Source organism: Mycteria americana, chromosome 2 (assembly GCF_035582795.1).
Source record: "Mycteria americana isolate JAX WOST 10 ecotype Jacksonville Zoo and Gardens chromosome 2, USCA_MyAme_1.0, whole genome shotgun sequence".
NCBI classification, from domain to species: Eukaryota; Metazoa; Chordata; class Aves; order Ciconiiformes; family Ciconiidae; genus Mycteria; species Mycteria americana.
The window spans coordinates 28,157,569-28,172,462 of record NC_134366.1 but is presented as its reverse complement, the minus strand read 5'-3'; the positions used below and the strand labels follow the sequence as shown (position 1 = coordinate 28,172,462).

The 14,894-nt window shown below is 46.2% G+C and overlaps 2 protein-coding genes across 3 annotated transcripts in view; one reads left to right on the top strand and one right to left on the bottom strand.

Moving 5' to 3' along the window:
* The window catches only part of LOC142405439 (serum paraoxonase/arylesterase 2), a 281,937-nt gene that overhangs the window by 230,016 nt on the left and 37,027 nt on the right, over positions 1-14,894 (top strand). The gene's annotated exons all lie outside the window — the stretch shown is intronic.
* ASB4 (ankyrin repeat and SOCS box containing 4) lies at positions 2,600-14,210 on the bottom strand. Its single transcript, XM_075495531.1, has 5 exons — positions 13,974-14,210; positions 10,043-10,342; positions 6,446-6,936; positions 4,664-4,777; positions 2,600-2,918 (listed from the first exon to the last, which is right to left on the bottom strand). The coding sequence occupies exons 1-5, from the start codon at positions 14,185-14,187 to the stop codon at positions 2,730-2,732; spliced, it is 1,308 nt and encodes a 435-aa protein (XP_075351646.1). The 5' UTR covers positions 14,188-14,210; the 3' UTR covers positions 2,600-2,729.

Sequence of the window (14,894 nt, the reverse complement as noted above, 5' to 3'; positions counted from 1 at the left end):
GCGCTAAGTCAGAATAATAAGAATGTTGCATCCCATAAATTTAATAAATGATGAGCTTGTTATCAGGTACTCCCATGCCTCACATGAGCAACTCTATCCAGTGCGTGGGAATAGAGTACAGTAAGAGAAAAAAAAGAAAGAAATGCTAAATGGTAACAAATAATAAGGTTTGCTTACTGTTGGTCTTTCTAACTCCAACAACAGAAGCAATTAAAGTGCATCAATCAGGTCTTTCTTCTGTGACAGGGATGTTCTCCAGTGTTTTTAACAGCTTGCAAATTCCTATGACTGTAATCAGCCTGATCCCACTGTGCTCCCTGTCAGATACCACAATGCCTATAATCTGGCACCTGCTTGGTACAAAGCTTGGAAGTGAGGCTGGGTGCCCACAGAATAAAAATTAAGTGTGTTCACTGCAGAAGGGGAGGATCAGAGGGAATTTAGGAACACTGGTGACAGCTTTTTTTCTCCTCTCTCAGCGAGAGAGTCCTGACTACGACAGGTCAAAAAAAGCTGCTATTGTTCTGCCTTAAACCTCCCTCTTCCAGATGCAGAATTTCACTTCCAGAAGCAGCCAGTGCAGGGATGCGTTCCCAATAAAATCGGCTACCTCCATCTGTCTCTTCTAGACTACCCAGCTTGCCCCATTGTCAGGCTGTTCAGAAAGCAACCAACATTTTCTTGCCTTGACCAGTTTGCAAATCCTCTTCCTCATGCCTGACTTACATAGGTACATTGCCTAGAAAAGCATTGGTTTTAGATAATCTAAGCTTTCTCCGTCCTTCCAAATTCACTGGTTTTCCTCAGTGCAGAATTCAGTGGATCCCATTGACCTGGAACTGCCTCAAGCAGATTTTTCTGTAGACAAACTGCCCGGATCCTGATCGTTCTCCCCTGTAAATGGCAGTAGTGTCTCTGATAGAGATAACTCTGCAACTCCATAGAAATCTTTCATCGGTTTACTAAAGTACAGGGACCTATATTACAACTTCATCCATATGAGAAAGCATTTTGTCATGAGCTGTGTTGCCTTTGAAATTCTCCATTGGAACTGGAAACTGTTAAATAGCAATCTACTTTGCTGTCTAGCTAAACATAAATAGACCAACAAATTGGATTCACTCCTAACACAGCGTACAAGCTTTGATTCATGAAAAATGAGATGGAAAGAAAGAGAAGTGATTTATAACACTAAATAATATGCACATTTCTTCAAATGCTGTTATTGCCAATTTGTGAGACACAGAGACACTGAACAGCTTGACTGCTCCTGTCCGGCTGGGAAGAGCCTAACATGCTGTGGGCTGTCTTGCAAAGAGAGATTGCAACAATAATGATAAGGACCAATACCTTCACAGTCAGAGATGCAATGAGAAGTCAGGAGTTACTGGCTCCCAATGGTGGGCATGGCTCCCCTCCCTTTTAACAGAGCCCAGAATTATCAGCATCTGAAAAAAGTAGAACAGCCTAGATGGATTGCATCAAACTAAAAAAGGGAAGCAAAATGGGGTTTCTCTGTAGGTCAGATCACACACTTGCCCTTGGTGCATGAACTGCCTCTGCCCTGCATTTCATCCTCCTGAACCGGAGGCAGCAGCTTGGTCAGGAGTAAATGTTTCCTGTGAGCAGGGAAACCAGCGCTGGCAGGTTCAAAAGCAGAGGGCCTGCAAATCAGGGGGACGGGCAGGTCTGTAGCAGCACAGCCAACACATCTCCATCTTGGAAACACCTTTCGGTTAAGGTGGGATTCCTCTCACCTGTGCTTAGCTGCCAAAAAATGAGGTGTATAGTCCATGTTAGCAGGCTAGGTTCCTTTTATAGTCAATGAAGAGAAGGGTTCATATTCTTCCCAGATCCCATCCAACACCATCCTGAGGGATATATGGATGGGTATAAGCCCAGCTGTGCAGGTTACAGGGGCAAGTCCGTTCCACCTGCATTTCTCAACACCAGGACATGAAATTATCATCGGTCACAGTGAGAGCAGAAACAGAGACAGCAGCTACTAAAAGTGACCTGGCCATGAACAGCAATGTACAGAAATTTCAGTGTTGCCAATTTCAGTATTGTGACTGATAATGGAAAAAATTCTTACAATTAAAAAGGATATTATTATGACAAAGCTTTATAAGATACAGACAGGTGTAGTGAACAGTGAACTAACATTGAATTGAGAGTCAATCCACAGGAAAATATGGAAACTACTGAAATCCTGTCTGTGGTCATGATTCAAAGCAGTTCACCCATTTCTTTCTGGGAAAGCATTTCTGTGACGCTAATAAATGTCCTATTTTTTGACAGTATCCTTTCTTTTACTCCCAAAGTGACAGCTGAAGAAAATTACAGTGAAACAGTATCAAAGGTTGTTCAGATTGAATCTAATGCTATCTAGCAGGCACTGGAATAAATACCAAAGGCAGCAGAAGCATCGTTTAATCTAGGCTGAACAAAGCATGGAAGTATTTGCCCCTGCGTTTGTTTTGGGGCGGGGGGGGGGGATGCTTCCAGCTCTGCATCCCCTAGCGTGACCCACAGCCTGCAGCTGCAATTCCTCAGTGCAGGGAAAGACAGCAGCTCCCAGGAGAGCTGGTAAATCCCAGCCCAGCTTCAGGCTGGCCTGTGTCTGTAGAAAAGCGAAGGGCTGCATCAGGGTTGTGCCTGGATCTCCAGCACCCCGCAGAGGCACGCGGATCCGGGAAGGGAGACGCTGGTGCCCGTGCTGCTGCGGCTCAGTAGATGATTCCCTCTGGTTCCAGCAGCAAGTACTTCTTCATGGACGGGGGGATGGAGAGCAAGGGGACTCCTCGGTGGCACCTTTCTGACAATATCGCCCTAATAGCACATCTGCATAAATGCATGAGTGACCGTGGTGAATTGCTGCACACGGTGAACAAAGAGTCATAGAAATCCTGGTGCCGCTGTAAAAAAACAGAAGCGTGTTTTAGGGCAGTAAGGCTGTTTTCCTTCCCTCCCTTTCCCCTGCCCGCACGCAGCCCTTGGCAGAACAAAATAAAAAGCACAGACAGCCATCCTGTCCCTTGGAGGCACATCAAGCACCAGGGACTTGGTTTAGCCAAATGCCTGCACAAAATTCTTATGCTTGCCTTAAATATTTAGTGTTAAGTTAAAGACCATGCTGAAATCTTTAGGCTTGGTATGCCTTATATCCATCAGTTTGAGGTGGGGGTTCCTCTGTGGTGTTAGTCCTGACCCGAACAGACGCTGCAGCCAGCTCGGGGTCAGTGCACGTGGACGAGCTAATCACCTAAACCTCACCGCAGGGCAGCGAGGCAGCGTAACGCCGGCGCTACCGATGAGTTCGCTGGGGCTGCGAATGGCAAAGTACCTTTGGTCTTGCTCATCACGCCAGTGGCCTTTTAGAATAAATAAAATTGCATCCCCATGAGAAGAAAAGTGCAGATGCTTACAAATGATGTTGAAATAAAAGAAGCAAACGGTAAATACGTGCGGCTACGCGTGACTTGACCTTACTTCATATTCTTGCTACTTGACAGATCTGGGTACATTTTTTTTCAGATACATTTTATGTATTGAAAAGTACAGATTTGTGTCAACAAAATTTTTTTCTTCAATTTCATGTCAAATTTGGCAAACAGCTTTGACAATAAAAATGGCAATCTCAACAAAGAAATAGAGCAACTGTAGACTTTTCCAAATAAGAATGTTTCAGTATTTCAGATTAAAGTTTTTATTTGGAGAAAAAGAACTAGTTATTTCCTTTCTAATCACACTCATAGCTCAGCAAAGCTATTATTATTATTATTATTATTATTATTATTATTATTATTATTATTATTATTATTATTATTATTATGTGAAAAAGGACCTTTAACACTTAATTTTGTGTTCACCCAAAATGGTTTCTTTTATTTTTTTTCTGAACGAAGCTGACCTGACAAAACAGCTGGTCTCACAGTTCCTTCTGGGTGTATAACTCTGCATTATAATACAGATAGGGTTCCCTAAACATCACTGATAATGCATAGCAGATATTGGTGCACTTAACTTCAGCACTGATTTGAAAATTTTGAAAAAGCCCAGTATTAATAAAAAACTAGCTTTAAACTGCAATATTGGGACTATGCAGATTTCTGAAGTAAAGGGGTAATTATGTCAAAGCATGTAGTTTGTTCCACAGTTTTGCCTTTTGGCATCTTTTCCTCTTTGATCTCTTATTTTTCATTTAAACTCTCTCTTGTATTTGCAGCTAACCAGTTCTGCTCACAGAAACCCAACCCATGCAACAGAACCTAAAGATATATAGTCATCCACATGTAACACAGTACTTTTAAAACTTTTGCTGACTTAAAAAAAATATAAATATACGCATTGACAGATCTGAAGAGACACCAATGACAGCCAGAATCTTTGCACTTGCTAAGCGCAGGGACAGCTGAGCTCCTGCAGCACCCCTGACAGGGGGTGCTCCAAAGGATAATGTTGCAATGAAAATTTCTCAAAAATATGTCTTTTGGCGGTGAGTGATATGCTTTTGTCAAGTGAGTGATATTGAATGGGGAAGTCCCAAATCCTCTAAGATGTTCTTCTCTTTCAAAAGCATTCTCACTTTTCTTTGGCCAGATAGAGAGAATGCGAATAATGAGCTTGGATTTTACTCAATAGCAACTCATTAGGAGCTTACCTCAAAGACATCATCAGGTATGGCTGCTTTCCACTTCGATGTTGATTTGATGTGTTCGTAGGTATTGACGACAACCTCCACAGCTCTGGGGTGGGAATGACAGGCTTGTAGCACCTGCAGGCAGGATGCATAGAGACCATGAGTACCACCAAGAAGCTGAGGCTAGCCTGGATGCTTGGCACTGTGCAATGGCACACTGAGACAGACACAGCCAAAGAATTACGAGAGGATAAGGCTCAAGATGTGAGAGACGCAAGCCCCGTGTCCACTGCTCAGTGCAAGTGCAGCAAGAAACCTCAGGCTAGCCCCCAGAGGAGCTGTGCACATCCCAGTTAAACACCAGACAGAAATACTGGCCTAGGCCTCGAGAGCACTGTAGCTTGCTGATGGGGGTAGCTTTATCATCTGAATCTGGAAATAACTTGTTCATAGCTAGGTTGAGTGTCTCAACACCAGGCAAAGCCATGCACAAAGTCCTTGCTCCAGGTCATGCAGCACAGGGACAGAAAAAAATCCCATCATATGAATCAAAAATGCATTGCTACAGGAAAATTTAAAAGAAGACTGGAAGGTAACACAGCTCAGAAGACTTCCAAGCCACACAAGGCCCCAGAAACAGCTGCTCTGCCCAGTAACTTTAGCTCAGTAGGAAAAAAACAAAGTCTACTGTCACTCACACGCATGGAATAACACTTTGCTTTCACACCGTATGATGCACAATTTTGTCCCACACAGTAGATAGGCTTTCACAAAGAAAACTGCAAAACATCCCTCTGGGGTAAATATCACCCTACATATTTTACAGATGGCAAATGATGCTTTGGAAGGGAGACCCACTCCATGCAACAGGAGAAAGGCGAAAGCAGAAAGAGGAGACCCCCGACCTGGCTCTCAAACACGCTCTAGGAGACTAAGTCTTGTTCTGTTACAGACAGGGCCGGCTCATCCTGGGCTCAAGAGGGCACAACCAAAAGTTTGGCATTTTATTCAAAGGCTTCTCGTTGCTTGGCTTGTTAAAACTTTTTATATACAGTGAAGGAGCTGCAAAATGTTGCTCAGAGCACTGGATGAGAGAGAGTAAGTCCTGACTACAACAAGCTTACTTAGTTGCCTGATATAAGGAGTCTGTCAGCTACTTCGGTCAGTGCCTTGGGCTTTGCAGACCTTTAGAAATTCTTTGGGAGGGATCCTGCAATTATTTTTCTTTTCTTTTTTTTTTTTTTTTTATCAGCTATGAGCCCAGGCCCAGCATTTCCCCTTAATTTCTCACATTTCCTGGGAATGAGCCAAAGCCTTACTGAGATCCATTTCATTTGGAATAGATTTGAATAGATTTTTAAAGGTCAGAAGTGACAAACTGAATCAACGGGTCTGATCTCCTCTTTGGTAGAGGCCATGAAATATGCATTTCGTATAACCCAGTTAAGCCTGCATGGAGCCAGGTTTGACAAAGGCATCTGGGTTTTCTGAAATGAGAAAGTGAATCAGCCCTGAAAAATTAGGCTTGAACCAGCATTTAGAGTTTGGGGTTTCAGGCTGATTAAGATCAAAAATGGGATGTGGGTCTGGTTTCTGGCATTAGCCACTGCAATTTCACTCCAGTCAAATGGTACCACTCTTACAGCAGGTCAGCTCACAAGGTTTTGGACATTCTGGGCCCATAGGTTACAAGACGCCAGCAAATCCAGATACCACCAAACCCTGAAGTTTGGGTCTCTCATCCCATTCCTGTTAAAGACATCACCTCTCTCCATATCCCTACTGTAGAAAGCCATCCTTAACCTTGTGGAATTGCAGTGGATATATCCTAGCTGCTCCATGATTCAGTAGCAGCTGGTAGCAGATGTCAGGCTGGGCAGCTGGCCGCACAGATGTCACTTTTATGATATACTGTAGGGGTGCACAGCCATTGACATCCATGATGTTTGCTTCTGCTCCTGCCTCCAGCAGCATATGCAGCAGGACGTGATCACAGTTCCAGGCAGCTTTGTGGAGCGGTGATTTGAAATCCTCATCACGAGCATTCACTTCAGCTTTATAGTCTAAGAGCATCCGACAGACAAGGTGGTGATCCAGGCTGTATATCTGATCCTTATAGTGAAGGGCCCAATAGGCTGCACAGGCCAGGGGAGTCTCCATGTAGGCATTGAGAGCATCAACGTGTGCTCCTTGTTCCACGTAAAAGGCCACGAGCTCAGGGATACCCAAACGTGCAACGATGTGCAGAGGAGTCTCCTCATCTTGGTTGTTTGTTTTTATGTTCACATTCGCTCCTGCCAAAGAAAGATGATGGGAAAAAATAAAGGCAACGAAATCCTGGTTTGGCCATCTCTCTGCTTGAGCCCTGCTACCCAAGGAGAAGGTGAGGGTGGGCAGCTGGCAAGAAAGACACACATGGAAATGCAAATAGCTAGGAATATGGATTCTGCATTTCTTAAGCCTCCAGGAAACCCTTAGAAACTCCAGGTTCTCGGATCCAGCTTCGGATCTGTTAGCTTCGCCCAGTGCTGGCTGAAGACCTTATCTGAACACTCTATTTTGGAGCAGCATGCAGGTCCAAATCTCTGTGTAAAATGCTTTTTCCTATAACTTAGGAACTGAAGGAAAAAGGAGAGCTTTACTCTTACTGGGAGAACAGCTCTGCTCACATCTATACCCTGAGAACGCTTCCTGCAGCACCTCATGAACTGCGAGCCTGGAAGAAAGGACATTGTAGGATAGGTCCGTAGATGATACAAAAACCCCACAGCCACAGTCCCCAGCTGCGGCCCGGATCCCGTTCTCAAGCTGTCAGGGGGCGGGGACGCCTGCTCTGGTCGCGCCGGGCGGCTGCCGCAGCTGAACCAACAGCACCATCTGCTGAGCCGCGAGGCGGGGCGCGGCGGGGGCCCTGCCCCTCCGGCCCGGCCCGGCCCGGCCCGGCCCGGCCCCGGCCCTCCTTGCCCTGCCCTGCCCTGCCCCGGCCCTTCCCCTCCTTGCCTTGCCTTGCCTTGCCCTGCCCTGGCCCCGGCCCCGGCCCTTCCCCTCCTTGCCTTGCCTTGCCCTGCCCGGCCCCTGTCCCGGCCCCTGCCCTGCCCCGGCCCCGGCCCCGACTCTGTCCCTCCTGCCCTGCGCGGCCCGGCCCTGGCCTGCCCTTGTCCCGGCCCTGCCCGGCCCCGGCCCTGTCCGGCTCGGCTCTGCCCCTCCTGCCCGGCCCGGCCCGGCCCTGGCCCTGCCCCTGCCCCTCCTGCCCTGCCCTGCCCGGCCCTGCCCTGCCCCTCCTGCCCTGCTCTGCTCTGCCCTGCCCCTCCTGCCCTGCCCGGCCCCGGCCCCGGCCCCGGCCCCGGCAGCGGCGGGGCTGCCCAGCGCCTGCCGGCTGCAGCGTGGCTTGCCGGCTGCCTTCCCGTTTTCCAGCTACCAGCAATTTGCTCTAAAGAAATGCAAATGACTGCAGGAATACTACTGAACACTGCTTATTAGAAGAGGGGGAAGGTTGGCAAGACCCCACTCCCTAGAGTGGAGCAGAACCGTGAAACCGCAGCGGAGCCAGCAGGCTGGAGGGGTAAGGGGCTTCTTCCAGAGACGGAGGGTGCTGATGTCGACGACCGCAGCTGGGTAGACAAGGGCTCCTTGAACCTGGGGCTTGGCGAACTGTCAATAAAGTACTCGAGCAAGAGCAAGCGCATGCTGCGTGGCCACCCCTCTTCTCTCCGGGCTCACGAAAGCCTGTACATGGCCAAACTTACACTAAGATTGAGGTGTAAGGACAGGGAGGGAGGAAGAGGAGTCAGAAACTACCTCTGGGCTGGAAAACCTGAGTGCTAATGCCGTTAAGCCATGTTGAGTGTTAGACGTGTTAGATGTCCATGAGAGTGTCAACAGCTAAGTTTGGAGGTGGTAAACGAACATGGGATCAGTTTTGCTTGGCTGGCAAGTTGCCCAAACCAGAAGTGGTGAAACTGCATTTACCAGAATTGACCCAGTGCGACACCACTGAGTGGAGACAGCAGGGTGGGAGATGGGTCTTGGAAACCTAGGTGCAGGGACATTAACCGAAACCCTGGCTTTGGCTGTTGGGCGGCACTGCGATGTGTATGTGCGCACCTGCCACGTTTTGCTCCAGACCTTTCCCATTTTGTTTGGAGTCTCGACATTTAGCTCATATGGAGATTTAAGTTTACCGAGTGCTTTGGGATGAAGGGTGGCTTCTAAAGTATTATTATTCTGTTGCTGATGGGTGGGTGGAGAAAGCCTACAGAACACATCCTTTCGTCTGCATTCATCCTATGCTACATTTTATAAGACTACATTTGACTTTTAAGCTTTTCCATAGTAGCAAATTCAACTCCTGCTGTCAGGACTGTTTGCTTTGGGAGGATACAACTGGCAGCATTTATTTTCCTTTCTACCAAACAGAATAATATGTATCTTTCCAGCAGAAGAAAAGCAATGTGGTTATTCATTCGGGACTGCGGATTGTCTTGCCGACAAAGCATACTTGGGCTCTGCATCTCGGGAAAAGCCTTCAATAACAACACATGTAGCAAAAAAACCAAAACCAAAAACAAAACCCCAAAGCATTTGTCTATTTGCCATGGCACAGTGTGATAAATAGGGGAATCTGTCTGTAACTTAAGACTTGAACTGCCTGACTTTGCTGTACCTTTTATGTCTGTCTTTTTACTGTGTCCTGAGTCAGCATCTTTGTGTTAAGGAAACAGTGTGTGACACCAATATATTTATCCAGGAATTACATCTATTCATAGCTTCATTTGTTACAGATGACCAGCAGCATAACGTATCTTACTTTGGGAAAACAAAAATCTTTATTATCAATAGCCTTTTTTCCCCAGTCCCTATATAGATGCAGGAGTTTGGCTGCTGACAAATGAAGAGACGGTATGAAAAACTGCATCCAGTTTTTCAAGGCCAGGTCTCAAAAAAACAGCGGTTGGAAGAATTTTACTGAGATAAGGGAATTTGAAGAAGAAAGAAGAGGAAAGGGGTGCACTTTTGTGTGAAAATGCCTCAGTAGTAAAGCTAGATGAAGAAGATAGATAGAAAAAAACAGAGAAATAGAAACTCCCTGAGTCAGAGGTGCCCTTCTGCTGAGGGACTGACCAGGCAGCGGGCTGGAGGCACTGAAATGGGAAACAACCCTGAAGTAAGGGTGGGTGGCCAGGGAGAGGGAAGGACAGATGGGGTGAGGAATCGGAATAGGAGAAACTTCCTCTGATCAGAAAGATGAGGAAAAGGAGTCTGAGATGAAGATGTGAGTCAGCTGTGGATGGAAGGGATAAATACACATGTACTTTGACAAATTGCCTCCTAAGAGAAACCACAGACCATGCCCCCCATCTCTGGGCATGCCACAAGAGACCCTCCAGAGCTTTGTCTTACCTCTCCAAACCAGCTGCTGGGCACAAGGCATGGAGGTTCGTGTCGTACAGAAGTGCAAGGGCGCCTGCCCACTCATTGAAAAGCAGTTCAGCTTAGCTCCGTGGTTGCAAAGGATCTTGAGACACTCAACATTTGCCATTTCACACGCTACGTGGATTGCAGCTTTTCCGTTGGGCCGGCAGTTGACTGTAGCTTTGTGATTGAGCAGGACTGAAAGACTCTCCAGGTGTCCATACATGACAGCTAGATGAAGTCCAGTTGCCCAGGATATTTTTAATTTGTAGCCAGGCAGCCAGTACCCTGTACAAAGTGAAAATGTGTTACCATCCTTGGCAAAGACTTTTCTTTGGACTATCCACCTACTGAGAATAATTGAGGGGGAAGGAAGAGTTGGAGTTTTGCTTTAATTTACTGTAATTTCACCAGATGCAGTTTAGTGCACACAAAGTTCTCTCAAGCATAACTTCATTTTCATTAAGCACTTTTACTATGTGTGCTGCATAGCCTGCCTTTTGGAGAGATAATTCCCATGCAGATGTACTCTGAAGGCAGCTTTTGTTTTTCTTGTGACCGGTGTAGACTCAATTAAAAAAATATGCTTAGAGCATTTGAAATGCCACCAGCTAAAACATATGAGGGAAACGGGATCTTCAGCCTGCCACTAGCTGAACAAAGGTGGAGTTGGAATAAGAATGCAGCATTTACTTAGGCCAGTGACTCAACAGATAGCTCATCCCGCTGTTTCTGCACGGGAGATTGCAGGATCTTGCATGTCAGGAGCTAGATTCAGCCTTCCAGTGATGCATTGCCCATAGATGACCCCTAGCAATGTGGCTGCAGCTGCATCACAGACCTCCTGCCAACTACTGCCCCGAGGAGCATGGAGTGAGGAGTTTGGATGCTGATGTAAATTAGGTTGAAGAGCCAAACAGAAGCAGTGACACTTTAGCATGAAATTTGGCTCCAAAATGTTTGGATTTTTCTCTGAAAATTTCACAATGATTTTTTTTTTTTACTTACAAACAGGTGTAAGACCAAATAACACTTAAATATTTGTTCCCAAAATAGGACTACATGCTAAATGACTGCACAGAGGCAGTCTCAGAAGAGATTACTATAATCATTTGTTTAAAAAAAGTAAAACACAATAATAATGTGCAGAAGGGCAGGAAAAGTCTAAAACTTTTTCTTTTCTCTTCTTTGTTAGATACAGCAGCTGCATCATAGCTAGAATGTGCCTGTAAAATTTTTTGTGTTTGATTTATCTATTTCTCCTTGGACAAATGCCTGGTTGAATACTGTTATCATGTAGAAGACACAGCAAAGAATACTAAAGATATATAATGAGGTCAAATTAATTTGGAGCGTCATTTTTGAATATCTAGTTGTGTATAGTTTTTCAACCTTAATGTCATATAGATATAGTTTTTACAGTATTCATGTGTGTTGTATTAGACAGAAGGAAGATGGAGAGGAAGGAAAGAGGTAGATAGAAACAAAGTGCTGGTGGCAGAGAGAAACTTGGATTAAAGTTCTTCTTCCTTCCTAGTTAAATTGCAAGTATATTCTGAGGTACGTGCCAGTAATGCAGTTCTTGTATGCCTCCGAAAAATGCTAGATTTCCACCGAAAGGTTATAGTTATAAAATGGACAGTCATGACAGCAGCTGCACCTCCTGCTCTGGCATGGCTGCAGTGACTTGTTCCTGACCAATATAAGCATTTATTAGTGCCAGCATGTGAGATATCAGGGGTGAGAAACTGTCTACAGACCGTGGCACCCACTCTCGGACTAAATTTTGGGGACTACCAAACCCAGTCCCCAAGGAACCCATGCCGTGAATGGCAACAGCAGGCAGCCCTGAGGCACCCGAGTGCCCAAGCAGGGCAACAGGCTCTTCTGCAGCCGCTCAACTCTCTCTCAACTCGCTGACTATCCAGGTTACGTTGGCAGCTTCGGTAAGACAACCTTTTCATCGCATGCCCCCAAACTGGGCACCAAGTAGGTGAGCTATATCCCAGGGCCGATGCATATAGCAGAGCAAATTTCTTACATCAGCTGCCCATCTGAATACACACCCGGCATTCCCCCTTGTTACCAGTGAGCTGTGGAGCACTGCTGGCTTATCCCACACGGAGCTGGGCCTCTCATTTACAGCCAGATGTGAGCCATAAATGATACGTAACAGCAGGGAAGTGATCCTTAAAAGCCAAGTTATCACTTTATATAGCCACAGTTTCCCTGCCTGAGACCACCACTTATTTCCTTTGCCCGTGCTGCTGCGAGTGAGCTGTGCTCAGGCGTCCTGAGGGAGCATCTCCCACGCCCTCTGCCCAAACCCACAGACATCTCTGAGCCCAGAGGGATGGGGACCAGGCACTGAGCAGGAAGCAGATGTGGGCTCCATGGGAGGCCTCATTTAGCTTGCCCGTTTCTTTGGTTAGAAACATGAAAAAGCCATGGCGCACGCAAGGTCGGTGTCCTTGGGAGCTATCAGCTTCTTTAGAAAGGAGGAAGCAAAGCCACTCTGTCACGCGTGGCATCTCCCTTCCGCTTCATCGCTTACGGCTGTGGCAAAGCTCAGGCTGTCTGAATGGTGGGGCTTAATTTTTCTCCCCTCTCCCTCCTCAAGGAAATCCCCCTCTCAAATCACAGTTATCTGGGATTCAGAGTAAAAGTAGAATTTGCACAAGAGTTGACAGAGTGCCTTCTGCCTTTTGGACAGAAAAAGCGAACACACTGCTGTGATTTAGGCCATAGGCTGCATTTACCTCTCCACCTTTTGGAGAGAGAAGAGACATCTCCAAAAGAGACAGGTTAATGCTTGCAGTCAAATGATCTACAATTAAAAATCTATGCATTAATCCTGTAGTCTCAAAGCACAACCAGAATGCATCTCAGCCTGCTGAGGACTGAAGAAAAGGTATTTTAAGATACATTCATCACTGTGTGGGTTAGTTCAGGCACCGTCCCCAGGGGACGTATGGCATGACTGCATCATCCTCACCCTAATGAAATCAAAAGAACAGGAGCCAAGCATTAAATAAGAGGTAAACACAGAAAAGGAGAAGAGGTGGGATATTGTCCCTTCTTCATGCCACAGAAAAGAAAGTGCATTTGCTGTGCTGCTGAGCCTGGAGGTGTTTATCTCCACATATGATTAACTTCTGGCAAAGGCTGATCATTGCTGTTTTCTAGAGACACACGAAGAGTCTGTTAGCAAGTAGGTCATGAAGTATGTTGATATTAGCAGAGAGCAAACTTGTTTTATTGCTTTAAGTTTTTGGAAACTCAACCAGAGTCTGGCTGAGAACTGGTTTGGGGTTTCTACACTCCAAAATAGATGTCTTTTCTGGCGTGTTTTTCCAGATGATTTTTTTGTTTTGATAAACTAGCACATCCTCACTTTCTGTCAGTTTGAAAAATAAATCCCCTCCTATCCAGCAATATCCAAGGTCCACAGGATTTCCTTAGCTCTCCTGAGCTAGGGAGAATTCACTCTACTACTACTGTAAACTGAAAATGGAAGAGACTTAATATGTTATGTTTCTAAATGGTCTGTATATGTGACTGGGTTCACGCAATACATGTATATACCACACTTAGCCTGCACGTGTCTATTCTGGGCTTTACACCCAAGTTCTCTGCGAGGAAGCGGCAAAGGACTCCTCTTTCTGGACTGCCCTGAAGCTGCAGCAGCTGCCTCGGCAGCACGGGGGCTCAGGCTGGTCTCTGGCCTGCCCTCCACCAAGCCCGGCGGTACCGCTGATAAGCTCCCCTGCTGCGGTGACCACAGCCGTATGAACCTACCGAGACGTTACTGCCTATGAATCAACTTACGCTGCAGCTTCAGAAGAGACAAAAGGCCACAGTTTCTTGAAAATCACTCAAACCCATCTGCTTCCTGGCTGGTGAATGCTGCCACATTTACCTTGTTTGTAGGATGCCAGAATCAGGTTTTCATCTTCCACTTCAAACACCGTGTCCACGTCTATTTTCTTTTGGCTCAAGAGCTCTTCCAGTGTTTCAAAGTCATTGGACTTCAGGGCTTCGAGAAAAGCCTTTTTCACCAACTTTGCAGCTGCAGTTCGAGTCATTTTCCCCTCTGTATTCTCTCCCTCTTTGTATGTCTCCTCCAGATCCATTTCCAAACGTATTTGTTTGTGCTGTGAAGAGGGGTACACTGAGATCCCTATAGCGCAGTTGCATGCTGAAGTTCCTGAAGACCAGAAGGTAATTTTATCACTCGGTCATGCTGATCTGCTTGTTCTATTTATATGAGGAGCATTTCAGGCATCGAAATGCCACTCTTAGATATCACCACACTCTTTTTATGAAAGCGAGGACAGACACACTAGCAATAAGACCAAAATAAGAGTTATCTCCATGGGCTTTATACACATTAAGCTTCATTAACCACATGGTTACCTTCTGCTCCTGCCACACGCTTACATTAAAAGACACTCATCCCGGGTGTTGTTTCTCAGCTGGAGAAGCACCCCCATTTCCTTTCATCATTACCATTGCTGATTTATTGACTGCAATGGGATGTGATGCTCTGTCTGCAGATGCCTTGTAATTAGTGCATTTCAGAGGAAAAAAAAAATCCCCAAGGCACTCTTTCTGTGGGAGGTAGCTCCCTCTTCCCCAGGACAGCATTCCACATGTTGGTCCTGCCTTCATTTCTCCAGCCATCAGGCAGGCCTTCACAAGAGCCCCCCCCCCACGCAGGTCTCCCAGGCACCCTGATCTGTAAAGCCCCAAGGGATCATTGTGTTGATCTAGCCCGGTCTCCTGTATAATGCCCTGAGCAGCAGGATTTCCCTAGTTTGCTCAGGGGCACTGCCACAAG